This window comes from Ambystoma mexicanum, chromosome 6q (assembly GCF_040938575.1).
Source record: "Ambystoma mexicanum isolate Mex_15411 chromosome 6q, UKY_AmexF1_1, whole genome shotgun sequence".
Lineage (NCBI taxonomy): Eukaryota > Metazoa > Chordata > Amphibia > Caudata > Ambystomatidae > Ambystoma > Ambystoma mexicanum.
In genome coordinates, this window is record NC_090937.1 from 1,264,007,583 (window position 1) to 1,264,025,818 (window position 18,236).

At 46.9% G+C, this 18,236-nt stretch overlaps 1 protein-coding gene across 1 annotated transcript in view; it reads left to right on the forward strand.

Moving 5' to 3' along the window:
- The window catches only part of LGI2 (leucine rich repeat LGI family member 2), an 828,935-nt gene that overhangs the window by 589,983 nt on the left and 220,716 nt on the right, over nucleotides 1-18,236 (forward strand). The window contains exon 6 of the mRNA XM_069631870.1: nucleotides 6,827-6,996. Within this exon, the coding sequence (XP_069487971.1) occupies nucleotides 6,827-6,996 (170 nt within the window). The remainder of the gene's footprint in view (nucleotides 1-6,826; nucleotides 6,997-18,236) is intronic.

The window sequence follows — 18,236 nt, forward strand, 5'->3', positions numbered from 1 at the left end:
TCGTTAGACTGGCCCGCAGAGCGTGCATCTCCCCCCTAAAGTCCTGCCGGAACATCGCAGCTGAATCCTCCCTTTCGGGCAGCGGGGTACTTCTCCCCAGGTCCTCCTTCGTTATCTTAGTCGTTTCCCTTGCCTCCTGCAGTGGCCATATGGTAGGAAGGGTACCTGGGGCCTCTCCTGAGGCTGGCCCTGCCCTCGCATTCTTCCCCTTCACTTTTGCCGCCATGTCCGTGCCGGACCCAACCCCGCTGCGGGTTCCTCATGTCACCCAGACCTCACCTCTGCTGGGAGAGTTCTGCACACTCTCTCGGGGGATACCTTACCCGTCCCTCCTGCAGCAATTCGTGTTTCAAGCTACCCAGTTCTCTATGCAGCTGCTTGGTTCCTTGGAGTTCCAGGTGGTGTACACTGCACCGGTAATTGTCCAATGGCGCCCTGCCGCAGTGGGTAGGCCCCCCTCTCGTGAGTTCTCTTCTGATGGGGCAAACAGTACCCGGGGGCACCGAGGGCTATACAAACCCTATGCAGCACCCCGGTCCGGCACCTCTCCAGGCGCTTACTCCAATGGGCCCACTCTCCAGGGGGAAGCTCCTGCACCGCCGCTATTGGGGGCCTCCAAAATCCCCCGTGTGGCAAGGGTGAGCCTACGTAGTCAATCCAGCGGTTACCACACCACTATAAAGTCACCACCGGGGGCCTCCGAGACCCCCCCTGACGGGTCGCGCTCTGCTCGTCTGTAGCGCCTCACCAATGATGTTCCCGCCGAGAGCGGGTCCCTCGAAGCCAGCCCGGCTGGGTCAGGTGAAAACACTGCCACAACGCCCACTACCTTATGTGGCTCCCGCTGGGGCGCGCTTCTTGTTGTCCAAGGCCCGTGAGCTCCTGCTCCCTCACTCCCCGTTGCATACACCGCCGCTGGCACGGGTATGTACCTCCATACTCCTTCTCAGCTCTGCCCCATGCAGCACGCCGCTCCAGGGGACTGCCTCTCCACCGGGCTTCCCCCGCCTGCTCACCGCCGTCAACCGGCGCCTTCTTCAGGTCTCTCCGGGTGCCTGCACTGCCGCGAGCCGCCCCGCCTCCACCCGGGCTCGCTGGAGTCCCGTCCGACCCTCTCATCTCAGGATCCGTAATCCGCCGGTTCCTCCGATACAAAGCTAGGGGAGTTCCGGCCCTCGTCGCGGATCCTCCTTTCGCGGCTCGGCACTTAGCGAGATACCGCGCTCCCGGGCTGCAGCGAGTTCCTGAGTTCTCTGGGCCGCTTCAGCCGCTCCTACGCACCTACACCGCGGCAGCTGCCAGGAAAGAACCTCCGTGTCGCACCGTGCGCACTCCATTCTTCTCCGTCGGGTGACCGCAAGGAGCCGGGGCCACTGCTCCACAGCCGCGAGGCTGCTATTTCCGTCCCTGTAGCTGGGTGGTGGGCATTTCCCAGTGTCGGGACTCGGGAGCTTCGCCCGAACGTCTATCCCCTGCGGGCGGCCATCTTGGAATCAGCTGCATTATATTTGATCAAATTGAATATATACACAGAATAGTCACTTTCTGATTGATTGATTGATTGATTGATTGAAGATTAGGCATTTTTAGACATTCCAAACACTCTCTGTTTGTCTATTTGTGGTTATCTAAAATCAGATCACAGGGGGGGAGGCAAGAAGGGAATAAACATATTTTTCAAGTGTTAAGAAAAAGCCTGTAACAGATTAACAAGATGCAAACATATTAAAAGCTCCCTACATGTTAAAAAGATGTAAAAAGTGTTATATGAAAAAAGTGTGTTAAAAAGTATCAAAATGTTAAGCAACAGTATTGTAATCTCATATTTTTAAACACAGCGTCAACATTATATTGCAACAATTATACCCTGAATCATCTAGTTTCCCACAAAAGTGTAGAGTTCCTCGTCCTTATTGTGACCACCCGGGTTTTTTGTGTGATAATCAATGATATATCTGCATTCAGCTTGTCTCAATTTTAATTCTCGATTGCCCCCTCTCGGATGTGGTAGAATTTTATCTATGCCAAAGTATTTGAAAGAGGAAATGTCTCCATTATGCTTTTCTTCAAAGTGCTTTGCAAGGGGGTAAATAGGATCTTTATTTTTGATGGCTCGAAGGTGTTGTAATATTCGAAGTTTCACTTCTAACTTCGTACTTCCTATATACCAGAGATTACAATCACATGTAATTACATAGATCACATAGGTTGTTGCACAGGTGATGGGTTTAGTAATGGTCACTTTCCTCTGTGTTCGTGGATGTACGGAGTATTTGAGGGATACCTCATGTTTGCAAGCCTTACATTTTGTGCATTTATAAAAACCACCTTTATTGCTTGTTAACCATTGACTTGTTGGCTGTGTCGGGGTTATGAAGAGACTTGGTGACAACTCTGATTGTAATGATTTTGCTTTCCTAAATGTCACACTAGCATTTTTCTGAATGCATACATTTAATATCTGGATCTCTTTGTAATAGCAACCTACGTTTTGCCAAACTCTTCTGGATTTCTTTTGCCCCGTTGTTAAAGGTTGTGATAAACCGTATACTTTCAGATTTGGTTTCCTGTAGTTTCTGTTCACTTTTCTCTTTGTTTTTTCTGAAAATATCTGCTCGAGTTTGTTTAGCACACTGATTGAATGCACTATTAATTATCGACTTTTTGTAGCCTCTTGCCATGAAGTTGGTTGTTGTTATTTTGGCATTTACTTCAAATGTTTTGTTTTCATTCTTAAAAATTCACCGTATGGTATACTGTTCTTTAGGCATTTCGGGTGTGCACTTTCCGAATGAAGCAATGAGTTTGTACTTTTTGGTTTTCGATAGGTTTCTGTCGTCATTACTTCATTTCTTATCTTGATCTTAATATCGAAGAATACCACTTCTGTTGTATCATGTTGTTCAGTGAATTTAAGATTGGTGTCCTGTGCATTCAAAATATTGAAAAAAGACATCCATTCTTGTTCATTGTCTTCCCATACTATAGACAAATCATCAATGTAAAGACGCCATAAAGCCACCTTGTTGGTATGTATAATTAGGGTTTCTTCAGAAAACAGTTTGGCTTCCCAAGCCTCCATAAAGAGGTTTGCATATGTGGGTTCCACTGTCGTGCCCATGGCTGTCCCGCATAATTGCTTGTAATGTTGGCCGTCAAACATAAAAGCATTGTGTGTAAGGCAGAAAAAAAGCATTTCTAATAACATTTGCGAGTGGTCTCTGAAGCTTAATGATCTGGTGGATAGATACCTTTTGATAGCTTGCATGCCTTCCTGATGTTCGATGCATGTATATAAAGAAACAACGTCCAATGTTATTAGTAGATACCCTGGCTTCCGTGGCATTTGATCGATTTGCTGGAGAAAATCTGATGTATCTTTAATGTAGGATGGCAATGTCTGAACAAACAGAAACAGAAATTGATCCAGATATTTCGATGTGTTTTCTAGCAGAGAGTCAATTGATGCAAACTATTGGTCTACCTGGCGGTTTCCTCCTACATTTGTGGATCTTAGGTATAAAATGTATAATTGGCAAGATTGGAAAATCCTTTGTCAGAAATGCCTTTTCTTGTGAAGTTAATAGACCCATTGCATGCCATGTTGAAAGTTTTTGATCGTATTCTGTTTTATATAGTTTGTATGGATTAGCAGATAGTTTTTCATAGTTATTGATTTGTTTAACCTGACGCGTGGCTTCTCTTTTATAATCCTGTGTGTTCAAGACACAATGTTCCCTCCTTTATCCATTACAATTGTCTCATCTTGTTTTAAATTGTTTATGGCTGTCCGTTCTTCTGAGGTTACATTGTGGTTCATTTTGTTGTTCCGAGAGGCCAATTTTTTCCAATTTTTTCAAATCATCTATGATTAAATCCTCAAAGAGATCTATATGTGCCATATTATTAGTTGGTGGGATGAACCTCGATTTTTTCATTAAATGGCTAGGTGCTGGCATGTTAGTAAGAAGATCCTCCGGTACGTTGGAACTCCATTCTAATTCAGATGAGTTTAATTCTGTTATCTCTTCATCGTTTTCTTGTAACGATGTTGAGGTACATAATGTTGGTATGTCTCTGATAGTTAATGCCAATGGTATTTCTGGTCTTGTATGGCTAGAGGTATCATTGTTGTTTGAATTGGCAAAGAATTTTGCCAATCTGATTTTTCTGATGAACAGATGTAGGTCCACTCTGCATTGAGCATAATCAAAATTGGACGTTAGACAGAAAGATAGTCCCTTTGACAGAACTCTGGTTTCTATGTCAGTTAGTACTCTCTCTGACAAATTGACAACTTGTGCACTCTAAGTCATCATTATTGTTTCTGTTTCTTGGTCTTCCCAGAGCGTGTCTGCAGAGCTCCTGATTGTCCTCTTTTTTTTGGATTTGCCTTGGCCCCTAGTCCCTCGTCTGTTATTCCTCTTGTGTTCCTTGGGTGGTTTCTACCTTGCATATTTTTCCCAACTTGATGTAGGAGTTTCATTTCCTCTAAAAAATTTAATTTTGGTAGAGGTTCATTGGTACTACTTGAGGTCGAGGTGTCTGTAGATGATCCCGCACTTATTTCCATCTCTGAATCTTCATCTGAAATAACCAGAGTTAAGTTTTGCTTTTGACTTTGGATTCCCTTTCTGATTGAAGTATATATTCTTCCACTAGCATAGTCCTCCTTATCACGAAGAAATGTCCTCTGTTTACTCTCTTTGATTTCTTCTTCTTCATATTTGCTAATATTTTTATCCATTTGTACCTTGAGCTCATTTGCTGTTTTAGATTCAGCTCCTGTGTAAACATTCAATTCTAGTACTTCTATTTCTTTCAACGCCTTTGATCTATCACTTTTGGCATATTTGATTAGGGTCGTTAGCATTTTAAATGAACATTCATTGGTGGCCTCTCCCCATTCTTGTAGCATTTGGGGGTCCGGATCTTATTGGATAGTCAAAATTCTTAGACCCGTTGGGATTCGTTTATTGTCAATATAATTTTGCAAAGATTTTATTTCCCACCATTTATTCGTTTCTTTTTTATGTAGTTTTTCCAATAGTGCCATTGACTGATGTATTGACTTGGTTTGACCTGTCTTTGCTTGTTGTATAATTTGCTTTGGATTGATACTTTCATTGATCAAAGCGGAAGCTTCCGCATCTCTACTTTGCTCCTTGTCCACCATGATATGCTGTGTCAAAACACGTCCGGTGATAAACAGTGTATAATATTACTTTCTCCCGAAGTAAGAAAGCCCTGTATTCTCAGGGACAATGAGATTAAATATTAGCCTTGAGTTTTAGGACACCGTGCTTATAATACATAAGCGGATGACATGCTGAGGCATCAGTGTTTCCGAGACAAAGATCCGGGAAAGATGTGCACAATACAATGGTTTGTATACAGACTATGGAAAAACAAGATTGACCGAGTTTATGCACCGCCTACCTTACACACGTCTTCCGGGTCCTCCGACTCGAATGGCGTTGTTGCAGAGCTGCGCCAGCACGATCTCTCAGGTCTCCATGTGTTCTGATCCCATATCCTTGTGGAACGTTTCTCTAATGGGCGGCTGCGTCGCGGATCCTTAGTAACCAAACACTTATTTCCGACTTGCAAGCGACGCGCTCTGCCCTTTTCTTAATTGTTGATAGTTCTGCAAAGCATGGGTGCCTGCCTGCCCGTATACGCGATCAACAACGTTCATATCCAAACAAAGAAAAAATGAAAGCGAATTCCAGCTTTCTGGGCGGCACTCTCCTCAATAATAAAAATGTATATATATATATATAACATTATTTCTTAATAAATAGTTATCCCCAGCACTTCAGAGTGGTGCCCATGTGCTTATGTTCACCAGCACATCACTACAATGGTCAGAGTGATACTCCTGTGTGGCAGTTAAATTGTTCCCAAAATATCCGAAGGTCTACAACAAATTGGACACAAGTGCCCAAGGTCTATAGGAATACCGCAACAATGTGTGCTGAGCGGAACTAGAGTGAATCCTGCAATTGGTGGAAATAGAGCAATGGGATGCATCTAAGGAAAAGCAAAAGCAAATCCTTTCTGACCAAAGCTCTTCAAACCCAACAGAAAGACGCAACAATCACACACACTTGCACACACACACATCTCACAGGGAAAGAAAAGAAACTTGGAAACATACTTGCAACACCTGCTTCTGATGTAGGGGTGAAGTAAAGGTACGCTACTCACTGGAAAACTCAGATGCAGCAACATAGTAAAATGAAATGCTATGGACTGTTCAATAGGTCATACATCTTAGCAGGCTGTCTGATCACTCTGAAAATCCACAAGAACAGACAGCTAATAACCAAGTACATGGTCAGGGACCACAAACTAGAAATAGAAAAAGGACGGCACAGACAGACCTGGAACCAGACCGGCCGGTGTGACCTAGACGTTGTGCAAGGCGCAATGCACTTCCTCATCATTGTGCAAAGTATTAAAAAACGAGGAAACAATACTCTAAATAATTCTGGTGAAAGGTTGCTAGCTTCCAAGAGCATGAAGATTAATAAAAGTACTCAATCATGCTGGGAGAGTAGCCAGAAAACCCAGAAAAAGCAGAAGAAACTCAAGGATGTAATGCAAATATTATGACATTGCACTGTTAAGCCAGCAAAGGTTTGTAAATACTTGTATATCCATGAGTCATAGCAATAAAGCATCATTGTATTGTGTTGTATTTTATTATTCTGAGGGAAGAATGTGGGCGAGGGAGAAGTGTTTCATTTCAAAATGTCAGATGCAGTTCTGCACTTTTGTCTGAAGCATATTAGTAAACACGTGCTTTTGTTTGACTTTTCAGAGATTTAAGAGGAAATAGATTTGAATGCGACTGCAAAGCCAAATGGCTTTTCCTGTGGCTGAAGATGACCAATGCCACTGTTTCTGACATCCTCTGTAGCGGTCCAGGACAATATCAGGGAAAGAACCTAAATGAAGTCACCAGTTTTGATGATGAATGCACTGCTACAGGTAAATACATATATTGCATTGAAAACAATGTTTTGCATGCAGTACTTCAGGTCAATTTCAGAGCATCATTCTCTATGCTAGGACATTCTGAAAAATCTACTTTATATTCGTAGGATGTGGACTAATGTAAAATTATGTTGCCACTTGTCAAAAAATATTGCTTTCACACTTGAGATGAAGATGCAAAGAAGAGAACATTTACACATATTGCAATGCAGATTGGGGGTGTGTTTCCAGTGATATGAATATCATTTTCCACCATATATTTCCCAAAACGTACACAACAAAACACATTCGGGCCTATATCGTTTTTGCTTATAAAAGATATCATTGAGCTTGTTTGTTTTGCTTGCTTTTGTAAAAAGTAAACAAAGGTTGTGCACATATTAATTTGCCAAATACAAAAATGTGCAGAAATTCAAACTTCAGTGGTAAAAAATATCACTATTTTTCTGGTTCAAAACCAAGGGCCTCATTACGAGTTGGGTGGTATCCCGGCGGTAAATCTGCCAGAATACCACCCAAATGAATTACCGTTGCCGCCACTTGGTCCAGCAGAAATTAAGTGGTGGTGGCAGTGTAATTCCCCATTCAATTAGAATGACCACGGCAGGAATTCCACAGTGGTAATTATGCCAATTTCCAATGTATGTGCAGTGAGTTGGAGCATTTACCTCCAGGATTTTCCTGGAGGTAAATCCTCCACTCAACGGCCAAACTCGTAATTTGACATGGTGGTAAGGTTGGCGGTAACCGAGTTCCCGCCAACTTTACCACTTGCCGCCAAACTCGTAATGAGGCCGCAAGTCACTTACACCCAGAAATCAACAGCCTGAAAGCTGGAAGTGGTGGATAAGCAGAGGAAAACTGGCAACAAGAGGTTCACGTCAAGCATGGAAAGTACTTGCTTTAGATCAAATACATTGTTGTCTTTACTACTTTATAAGCATCCACAAACACAGCTGTACCAAAGCTATTTGTCTGTCCTAGGGAGCTTCATTCCCTCCAGTTCTTTATTTTATATATGAAGTTAAATTTAAGAAGAGGTTGACATTCATATTATAAGCCAGTATTCTTCAGAAAGCTTGGTAATAGAACCAAAAACCTGCTTGAATTTGAGAAGTCAGTGATGTGAGCTTTAGGGATGCCATATGTTTAAACAAGCCCACGTTATACATACTTGACCAGCAATTCTCTTCATTAACAAGTTTGGTTTGAGCAGGGATGTCATTTAGGGGTTGCCAGGGGTCGCAGGTGGTGGTTGCTAGCCCGGTGGTGTCCCTTGCTACCCCTAAAACAAAATGAAAATAAAATTAGAAAAACTTTTTTTTTTTTAAATGCAAGGTCCTGGGCTGTGGCCAGCACCATGTGGCTCTTTGCTTCTGGAGTGGCTGGCTTTCTTGTTCAGGCCTCTTACATTTATTTTTTTTAAGAACAGAGGTTCCATAAATATAACACTTTCAGCAGTGACACTAAATAAGAAAGAATGGGAATACCGAAAAATGTGTCTTTCTAGAATTCTATGCAATAATTGCTAGACTCATTAAAGGTTTATTTCAGGCACACTTCAGGGGGCGAGTCACTGATTTAGTCTGTTCTTAAACACCTCAACTCAGCCTTTCATCATTCTGCGGTTGATAAATGAGTACCAACATAGGTTGGGTGATATTGTATGTATATCTGTTCTATATAAAGCGCTTAAGCATAAGTGCTTTATAATAGCACATCATTATCATTTGGCCATGGAAGTCTGATTGCATTCACTGGCCCTCATTACGACCCTGGCGGAAAGTGACTGACCGGACCGCCACAGCGTAAATAGCGTTTCCGCCATTGCAAGAAGGAGCAAAGTGCGGCCCATTCCGACCCATCGGGCACGAGCACCACGGCATGGCGGAAGTGCAAAGTCCGCGATGGCGGAAATGAACCCAAAACGGCCCACACCGCCGCCGTACGGCGCCCTAGGTGCAATACCGCCACCCATCACAGCGGACACCGCAGTGTGCGCCTACCGTAAAGTACGGTGACCGGAAATATACGGAAACGGAAGTTAAAACACGGGCCCGGAACGGGAAACAACCCGCCGTACACCTATAAAACCACTAAAACCACACAACCACTAAAATCACTACCCTGAGACACAACCCAACCCGTCATCCACCCTAGCGAAACCAAGAAAAATGGGAAAAGTAGCGAAGAAAGCGTGCGACCGCAAGCGGCAGGTCCACTTCTCCCGTGAGGAACTCACCGTGCTAACAGAGACCCTCCAGGAGAATGCTGCCGTCGTCTTCTCCACGCAAATGACCAGGACGGCACTCGCAAACAAGAAGGCCATATGGGCTCTGGTGGCACAGCGGGTAAGTGCGGTGGGGACCGCACCCCGCACCCCACAGCAATGCCGTAAGCGATGGGACGACCTGCGGATACGCGTCCGCAGCATACTCTCTGCCAACCGCAACATTGCCACAGCCACCGGGGGAGGGTCGGAATCACCCATCAAGCTGACCCCCTGGGAAGAAATCTGTGCCTCCACCATCGGAATGGAGAGCATAGAGGGAGTCGGAGGGATGGAGAAAGGAGTGCAGACATCCGAAGAATCAGGTAGGTGGGCCTAATGAAACAATGCCAAAACCACAAAGTCCATCCATGTAAAGCACCATGTGTCCCCATAGTGCAACAGAAACACATGTCCAGGAGAACGTCCACACACATCGTCCTGATAGCGCACGTTAAAACCCACAATAAATACATAAATAATTAAAAACCCCTAAAACACGTGCAGCAGGCACACCCTAACTGCAGGCTGCCAAACAACTGCACCCTCACTCCACACAAAAATGGAAGCACCTCCAAGGCCCCGACCCAAATCACCCTCAGGTACCACCCCAATGCATGTGATACATTGCCATTCCAATTCCCACAGACCCATTAATAACGCTTGCCCTCCTTTACTCCACCACAGGGTCCGATCCAAACGACGAGCTGCAGGACACCCCTACCAGCACACCTGCAAAGAGGGCCAAGACCAACGGCCAAAGACCCTCCACCTCAGCTGCACGCATCAAGACACGGCAGCAGCACAAATCAGGTGGCAGCACAGAGGAGGGAACATCAACAGGCACCCCAGCAGCCAGCATGCCCACAACACCACCACCACAGGTCCCCCCAACGGATGCCACAGAAGGCACTGCCTCCGGTGGCAGCAGCACCATAGGTGACACCCCATTGATGGCAGCAGGCTCCGACACAGAAGACGGGGATGTTGAAGTCAGATCCATCCATGACCTGTCCCAATCCCCCTGTCTGTTCCATCCCGTACTACATGAGGATACCACGCAGGGGCACCCACAAGACGACGACTGGCCATCCCCCACAAGCCTTGTGGCAGGGCAACATGAGGACAACAGCCCCTCTGTGACACCCCCGCAAATGGCCATGGCCCAGCAGAGGCAACAGTCCCTCGACCAGTTAATAGTGCAACAGCAGCAACTGGCCACGCTCCTCAAGGACCATGCCGATGAATGTGGGGGCACTAAGGCAGACATAGAAACATCAACTGAGACACTTAGGGCAGAAATGGAGAGAGGTACAGAGACACTAAGGGCACAAATGGAGAGTAGCACCGAGAGCCTGAGAGTCCAAATGGAGAGAAGCACCGAGAGCCTGAGGGGGGAACTGCATGCGACGTCCAAAGACGTATGTGGTGAACTTGCCGCAGTGCGCCGTGTGCTCACTGAGCTCTCGCAAACCCTTAGGGACATGCATGGACGTGAGCAGGCAGAGACATCATCCGTTGCAAGTTCCGTCCAGGGCAGCCCCCAACGTAGATCTGGGAGGAACCTGCGCTCCACAGGCAGGGGTGCCCCTGATACCCGCAGAGGGGGCTTGCAATAGCGACTGCCCACTGACGATGAGCATCTTTGGACACTGGTGTTCGGGGGGGAGGTGGGAGGGTGGAGGGGGTGTGTTGGGCTCACTTGGGTGGCGGGTCGATAGGGTGTACAACATGATATCACATATGCCATAAAAAGTGCACGATCAACCAATGAGATGTGTGAACATTGATCTTTGTGTACTAGGCCATCATAGGCGTACAGTCCATATTGTGCATGTCCCAGACACACACAGTGCCACGAGTCCCGTGTCCATGTATCAGCCACCAGGCGTGAGTGCTAGAAGCATACATCAATGAGATGCTGACGAATGTCACGGGCCTCCGGTGCCTCGCAGACTCCTTGAGGTGCTGCCACATCCCCACCCTCATCATGACCATCTTCAGGTGCTTGCAGTTCTGCGTCAGGGGGCATGGGCACATTTCTACGTACGCACATGTTGTGGAGCATGACACATGCCATCACCATCTTTGCAACCTTCTCATGGCGGTACAGGAGTGCCCCGCCAGACCTGCTGAGGCACCGGAAACGAGTCTTCAGTAGGCCGAATGCCTGTTCAATGACTACACGGGTACGTGAGTGGGCATGGTTGTAGTCCTCATGCTGGTCCCGTGGGTTCCGGACTGGTGTGAGGAGCCATCTCTTCAGTGGATATCCAGCATCACCTGTATGTGGACGAGAAACGTATGATGTGGAATGCCATTGCTACGTACGCACACCCCCCCCCGCCCCCTTCCTGCCAGGTCATTGCCGAATCACATACCCCACATCATCATGCATGAAATGAGACTCACCGAGTAGCCAGGATCTGTTCCCTGCGTGTCGCTCCATGTAGCGTGGTATTGTAGAGTTCCTCAAGACCATAGAATCATGGGTTGATCCAGGGAATCGGGCACAACAATGTGTAATGATCCTGTTGGAGTCACACACCATTTGTACATTCAGAGAATGAAATTGTTTTCGGTTGCGGTACTGGGCCTCCATGGCATGTGGGACGACCAATTCCACATGGGTGCAGTCGATGGCACCAATGCAACCCGGTATGCCGGCAAGTGCATGGAATCCCACTTTTGTGTTGGTAATTTCCAGCTCCGAGCGTGGTAGGGAGATGTAGTCGTCTGCGTGCTTCAGGAGGGCATCGAGCACTTGCAATAGTGTCCGTGAGAACAGTGGCTGAGAAATGCCATGCAACTGTCCGACTGTGTGCTGGTAGGTGCCTGTGGCCAGGAAGTGGAGTACAGACACCACCTTCAGTAGGGGTGGGATGGCGGTTGGGCTATCTATCATGCTGACAAGGTCAGCCTGTGTCATGTCCACAATGGCGGTTATGGTGTCCCGGTCCAGACGGTAGAGGGTGTGGATCTGCTCATCAGTGAGGTTGAACGGATGTGCTCGGAGGCGTGGGATTGCGGGCTGCCTGCGTGGTGGTAGTGGCTGTGCTGGCGGCCCTTGCTGGCCCTGCCTTGGCCTCCTCCTCCTCCTGCGTCTCCTCCGTGCGGCCGGTTGTAGTTGGTGTTCGTCTTCTTCTTGGAGTTGGAGTACTTGCAGTGCTATCAGGTCCCCCAGGGCCAACATCGCGAGTCCTGCCGGTAGCATTTCGGTGTGGTTGTGGGAGGAGACTGGCTGTGCAATTTATGTGTTTCCAGGCTGAATGGCCTCCACCTGTGGTGATTCATTCCACCTGTGCAAACTGCTCTCCCCTTTGGCCGAGCACGTCCCGCGCACAACGCTGCAATTCGTGGAATGGCATCTTGCTATTGCAATCTTGTATTTGTACCCGATGGCCGTGTAACATTGGTTGATATGTTCATTCTGCTGTGGTCCCATTGTTTCACATACTATCTGTGCAGTCACGAACAGAGTTGTGAAGGGTCAGTGGAACGTAGTACTCGAGTAACGGTGGGCCCTCATTCATCACTGTACCGAGTTGCAACGACGGGTGGGGCGTCCCATTCGTGGGTGAAGGCAGTTGCCATTTTCACACACAGCCGCACTCGATGGATTAATTAGTGTTTTCAAACGGCCACAGATGCCTCTTCGACGTGATGTTGCAAATGAGGAATTCGAAGGGCGGCGCTTTCGGTTTTCAGCTAGCGGCGAGGAGATGCCCACAGGTCTGACTGCAAATATAACGTTCTATTGTTCAATGTCCTTGGGACAGGGGCCATGGCGAGAATGCTATGATTGATATGAATAGTATGGGATGCGCAATTGCGTAGTGGACGATAAGGCAGGACGTTCCCAAATACATGTTACTTCACTAGACTGGAATTACGTGCTGGGGCACTGTGGATTTTGCAGGCTGCATAACACACAGACTCAATGGATATTTCTAATGTTATGTGAGTAAATATTCAGGCGTTTTCATTACGGGATGAGGGAATGATGAATGGGTGCATGGGCAGGTGATTTGATACAGAGTTTGCCATGTACAGGGCTTCTTGGGATCTGTCCGCCCCCCCTGCGCTATGTGATGCAGGGCTGCCATAGTGGGACCATCGTCTATCTGGCCTTGTTGAGCCCTCCCTGTCTCGACGCGCCTTCAGACACTTGTGTCCATGCACGTTACCAATCCCATCTGAAGGATTCTGTTTTCACAGACGCATGCACAGGTACACTCGTTTGTGATGGTGTTTTCACCTCGATATAGATAGTTATGATTCGCAAGTGGTTTTGGGGTGGTGATGATCCTTTGGAGTGGGCTTGCATGCATATGGCTGTGGATCTAGTGTGATCATTGAAGTGAGTTGTTCGAATGTAGTTCTGATGGCCATTCTATTCTGTTTCTTTTCTTTTGGTTGACAGGTATCTCCTCCCCTTTTGCCACTGCCATCTGTATGCCACTCCTGCAGATGGGTTTTACTCCCGACACCTGCTGCTTCGTGTTAATCAGTGGAGCAGCATTACGATCTTATGGGACGATCGCCAATGGGCCACATGCCCTTACGCAGTACTAGTGGCTCGGAGCAACATTTCGGCCTTTCAGCTGGACTAGTGCCTCCCCATTGGGACGGCCCTGCGGTTCTGTGCGCTTCCATGTTGCCTTTTCGTACGTGAATGTGGCTCTGTGTACCATGAGGGAACAGGGCGTCACACAAGTAGTGGCTGGTCATTTCTTGCGGATGCAGCCCACAATGGTGAAATGTGTTTTGGAGTTCATGGCCTGATGGCTGTATGGGCTTGGTGATATTGATGTGCATTAAAATTCTATTCTGATATGGGCCGTGTAGCGTTCTTCTTTGCAAGTGATGTGGCATATTCCTATTTGGGGAGCGATGTATTGTGAGGGGATCTGCATTGGGTTCCAGCTTCGGAGTTTTGTTGCGTGGTCCTGTACTGGGTGCGTTTGCCTACGAAGCCCGTGAGGTCAGGGATGGGGGCTGCCAATATGACAGTTTGAATGTTGTCATGCTCAGGGGCGGGGGATTGGGTTTTGTGTGACAGATGCCGGTCAGCCAGGTGGACTGGTGGAATGTTGTGATTTTCTGAATATTGCTGGTCACAGGTGCCTGTGTTTGCGTGCGTTTCTTGGTGGGGGACTGTGGTCATGTCCATTGGGATGGCTTCTGTATTCGTGCCATCTGTGCCCTGCAGCTCCCATTGGCCCCTCTTGAGGTTCATTTGTTCGTTGGCATGCATGGGTGACTTGTGCATTTCACTGGTTGCATTGTGGCTTCGTTGCACCTACGGGGAGTTGTACTTTGTGGGCAGGGAGCGGTGTACGGGCAGACAGTGGGGCCGTTTACGGTTGATTCGCGATGCCGTACTTCTCACCATGGCGGAATGGTGCATTCCGCCATGCTTGATGGCGTTAGGTACATGTCCGCTGGGGTCGGAATTGGCGTACCGTTGCGCCATGGTGGTGTTTACGGTTTGGCATGGCGCGCGCGCGCGTGCTTGGTGCAGTTAGCGTTGGCGTTCACTACGGTGTCGCTAATGGCATCGTACTTTGCGGTGACGGGTCATAGTCGCACCGAGCGCTATTCGATGGCAGTATTGCATTCCCGCCATCGTTTTCCAAATTCCGCCAGGGTCGTAATGAGGGCCACAGTAATTTGGTAACATGGGCCTATACGAACTGATCTTAATGATACATAAGGCAATCGATTCTTGTATCAAATGTATATAACATTATAGTGATATTGTAACCACATTTTCCATAGTGTGCTTTGGAACAATGCTATGTGATGCCACTTCCTGTTTTGTCAAGGGGTGAAAGGTTGTATTCCATTGTTTCCCGTGAAACAATCACTTCAGGGTGGTTTCAAATTACATCACTTCCTGTTATGTCATCTGAGGTCAAGGGTTGCATGATGTCACTTCCGCTACCCCTGGCATTTTGGTGAAATGACGTTCCTGGTTTTGAGTAATTTCTCAGGAGTTATAAAAACTCATTGAGTGAAAAAAGGACATTCTGAGTAATATTGGCAGACGTTGAAATTAGTGTGATTTTCTTCCAAATTGAGGACCATATGCGATCATCAAAACTTTCATCACAGTCACGTTCCCATTGTAGTTCTGAGGCCTATTTATTACTGGGTACTCTCATATTTTTTTTATCAGTTTGTATAGTGTAGCAGCATTGAGGAGAGAATCTGAAAGTAAACATTGTATTCTAGAATCATCAGGTATTAGTCAATTCATCGTATAAAATTCCATTTGTCTAAACAAGCATTTACTAAATTGTTGTATGACTCGTAATCTGAATTTGTTACTGAAAAAGTCATCGTAAACTCATCAAAGGACGCATGTTAGGGGCTGAGAATAATTATAATTCATCAACAAAACCAATACTGTTGTTCAGCTATTGTTTCCAAAGGATAGATCTTCCATTAATAGTAATGTTTTTATTGCACCATAAATATGGTCAAAACAGGCACGATGGATTATTTACATAAGGGAAATAAAATTCCTTAAGCTTGGTAGAAGTCCCATTGATAGGGCCAAACAGTCTGGAGGTAATTTGACCAAATATGTAAAATAGTTTATTGGTACTAAAGGGATGAGCCATCTCATTTTCTACTATGGACCAAGTGGGAAGGACCCAAGTAGCCTACATTGAGAACCAGACTTGAGCCTGTTTAGAAATGAAAGCATTATGATAACATTTGAAGTACGTAATGCTAACCCCACCGCTCTCAAACAGGGTTTTCACCGTACTCAAAGCAATTCTTTTACATTTCCCGTTGCTCCACAAGAAGTTCAAAAGAATAGAATTCCTGGATTTTAAAACTGAGGCGGGTAAAGAAGTGGGAAGCATCTGCAAGAAGCACAATATTATTGGTGATAGCATCTTTTTGATGGTTTCTAGACACCCCCACAAGATACATCCAATGGGGACCAAACTGCAACTAAATCTCTAAGCCTATTTATTAGGGCATCTAGGTTAAGTTTAATTATATTAGTAACAGAAGATGAGATATTCACACCAAGATACTTGATCGAGTTCTGACACCATTTAATACCATATATATATCAAGTTCATATTTTAAGCAGTACGAATTCAGATGTAATACCTCTAATTTGTCTTTATTGAACCTATATTCAGTTTGATGAATCGAGGGAATTTGTCCCTTCTCCCCATGGGTTAGCCACCCACCCTGTGAGGCTAGGGAGGTGAGCCTGTTCTGCAATACACTCCATAGGCAAGTGGGACCTCACCGGGAGAGACTCCCCCCTTTGGGGATAAGGACTTCCATTCCCATGAGGAACTCCCTAGAGACATCCACCTTATGGCCTACATGGCAAGTTCTACAACATCAAAGACTTTTAAATATCTTGACTGGGACGAAGACACTCAGAATAGAGGCTAAAATCCTACTGGAAAAGAGCATGTACCTTTAAGCCACAGTGTCTCATGTACTGTGACTAGGAGGTTAAATAATGGACAGTGTACACGCCTACGTGAGAGAGGCAGAGTCAGCACAAGTCAAGCCAGCGAGTTTGAAACTCGCCTGAAGAGCGAAAGAGGGACACCGAGTGAAGACACAGAGAGAGAGGTCGGGATATGATATGATATGATATGGCATTTATAACGCGCCTATACACAAGTTTTTCAAGGCGCGACAAGGCGAGGGAGGGGAAGACAGTGGGAGACTGACAACGATCCTACTAGGCCATGTGTCAATCAGATCGCGCAAGTGCGAGGGTAGGTAGAAAGGGAAGAAGTGCCAGGGGAAGGGAAAGGGGAAAAGTGCAGTACATGGGAAAGAAGAATAAATACGATAAATAGCGGCCTGAAGGTGGCAAGTGCAAGGTAAGAGCAGACATAAGTGCTGGTAAGGGACTGATGGGATACAGAATCAGTCCCCAAGGGCAGGGGGTTGCCAGGGAGGCAGGGCAGGAGAGCAAACGGCAGGACCTGGCCCCAAGATCGGAAAGGGTGGCCAGGTAACCAGTGCCGAATCGGCAGGGAATATCAGCAGGGGAGAGAGGCAGAGAAAAGAGAAGCAAAGAGGAACGTTTTGAGGTTCTTCCAGAACCGGAGATAATTCTCCTCAAGTTTCAGGGAGGCAGGAAGGCTGTTCCAGAGGGAGGCCCCAGCCGAGGAAAGAGATCGACCACCAACTCGTTGCTTGGAGAAGCGGCTGACCCTGAGGGAGTTGGAGGCAGATGAACGAAGAGCCCGAGAAGGAAGGTATTTAGGAAGAGAGAGTTGAAGGTAATGCGGTCCCAGGCCCCAGAAGGCCTTGTGGATAATGCAGAGGGTTTTGAACTTAATCCTTGCAGCCACTGGGAGCCAGTGCAGAGATTTCAGTCCTGGAGAGATACGATCCCTGGGCTTGAGGCCAAGGACAAGTCTCGCAGTCCTGTTTTGGATAAGTTGCAGAGGGCGGTGTCATGATCTCTGCTTCCAAAAGGTCAGGGTTTTCCCAACTCCCTTGGAAGCAGATCCATAACCCAAGTTCCGAGTGCCAACCAGTCCCAATTGGGACCTTTTGGACCCAGTCCTGGCGCCAGTGGCACCAGGCTCATAAATATGCCCAGTCCCAGCGCTGGAAGCGCCGGGCTCATAATGCTTGGGTGGACTTACCTGCAGCAGACCATGCTGCTTACTTGCCTGCCAGTTGAGCCTCTGATCCTCTTCTGTTTGGAACTACTTTTCCTGTTGGGTGGGGCTGGAGCCACTCCCTAGATTTAGAACACTGGAACTCTTCTGGAAGGCAGGAACTCTTTTCTTACCAGGAACTCTTTTCTTACTTAGGCGTGGCTGTGGAAGGAGACACCTAAGCACTACAGGAGGCTATTTAAACCACACCCGGTGGATGAATCTTGCTTTGCGTTATTCTGCACCCTCTGCAGCAGGACGCTCATCGTGTCTTCTGCATCCAGTCCTGGGCCTAAGGA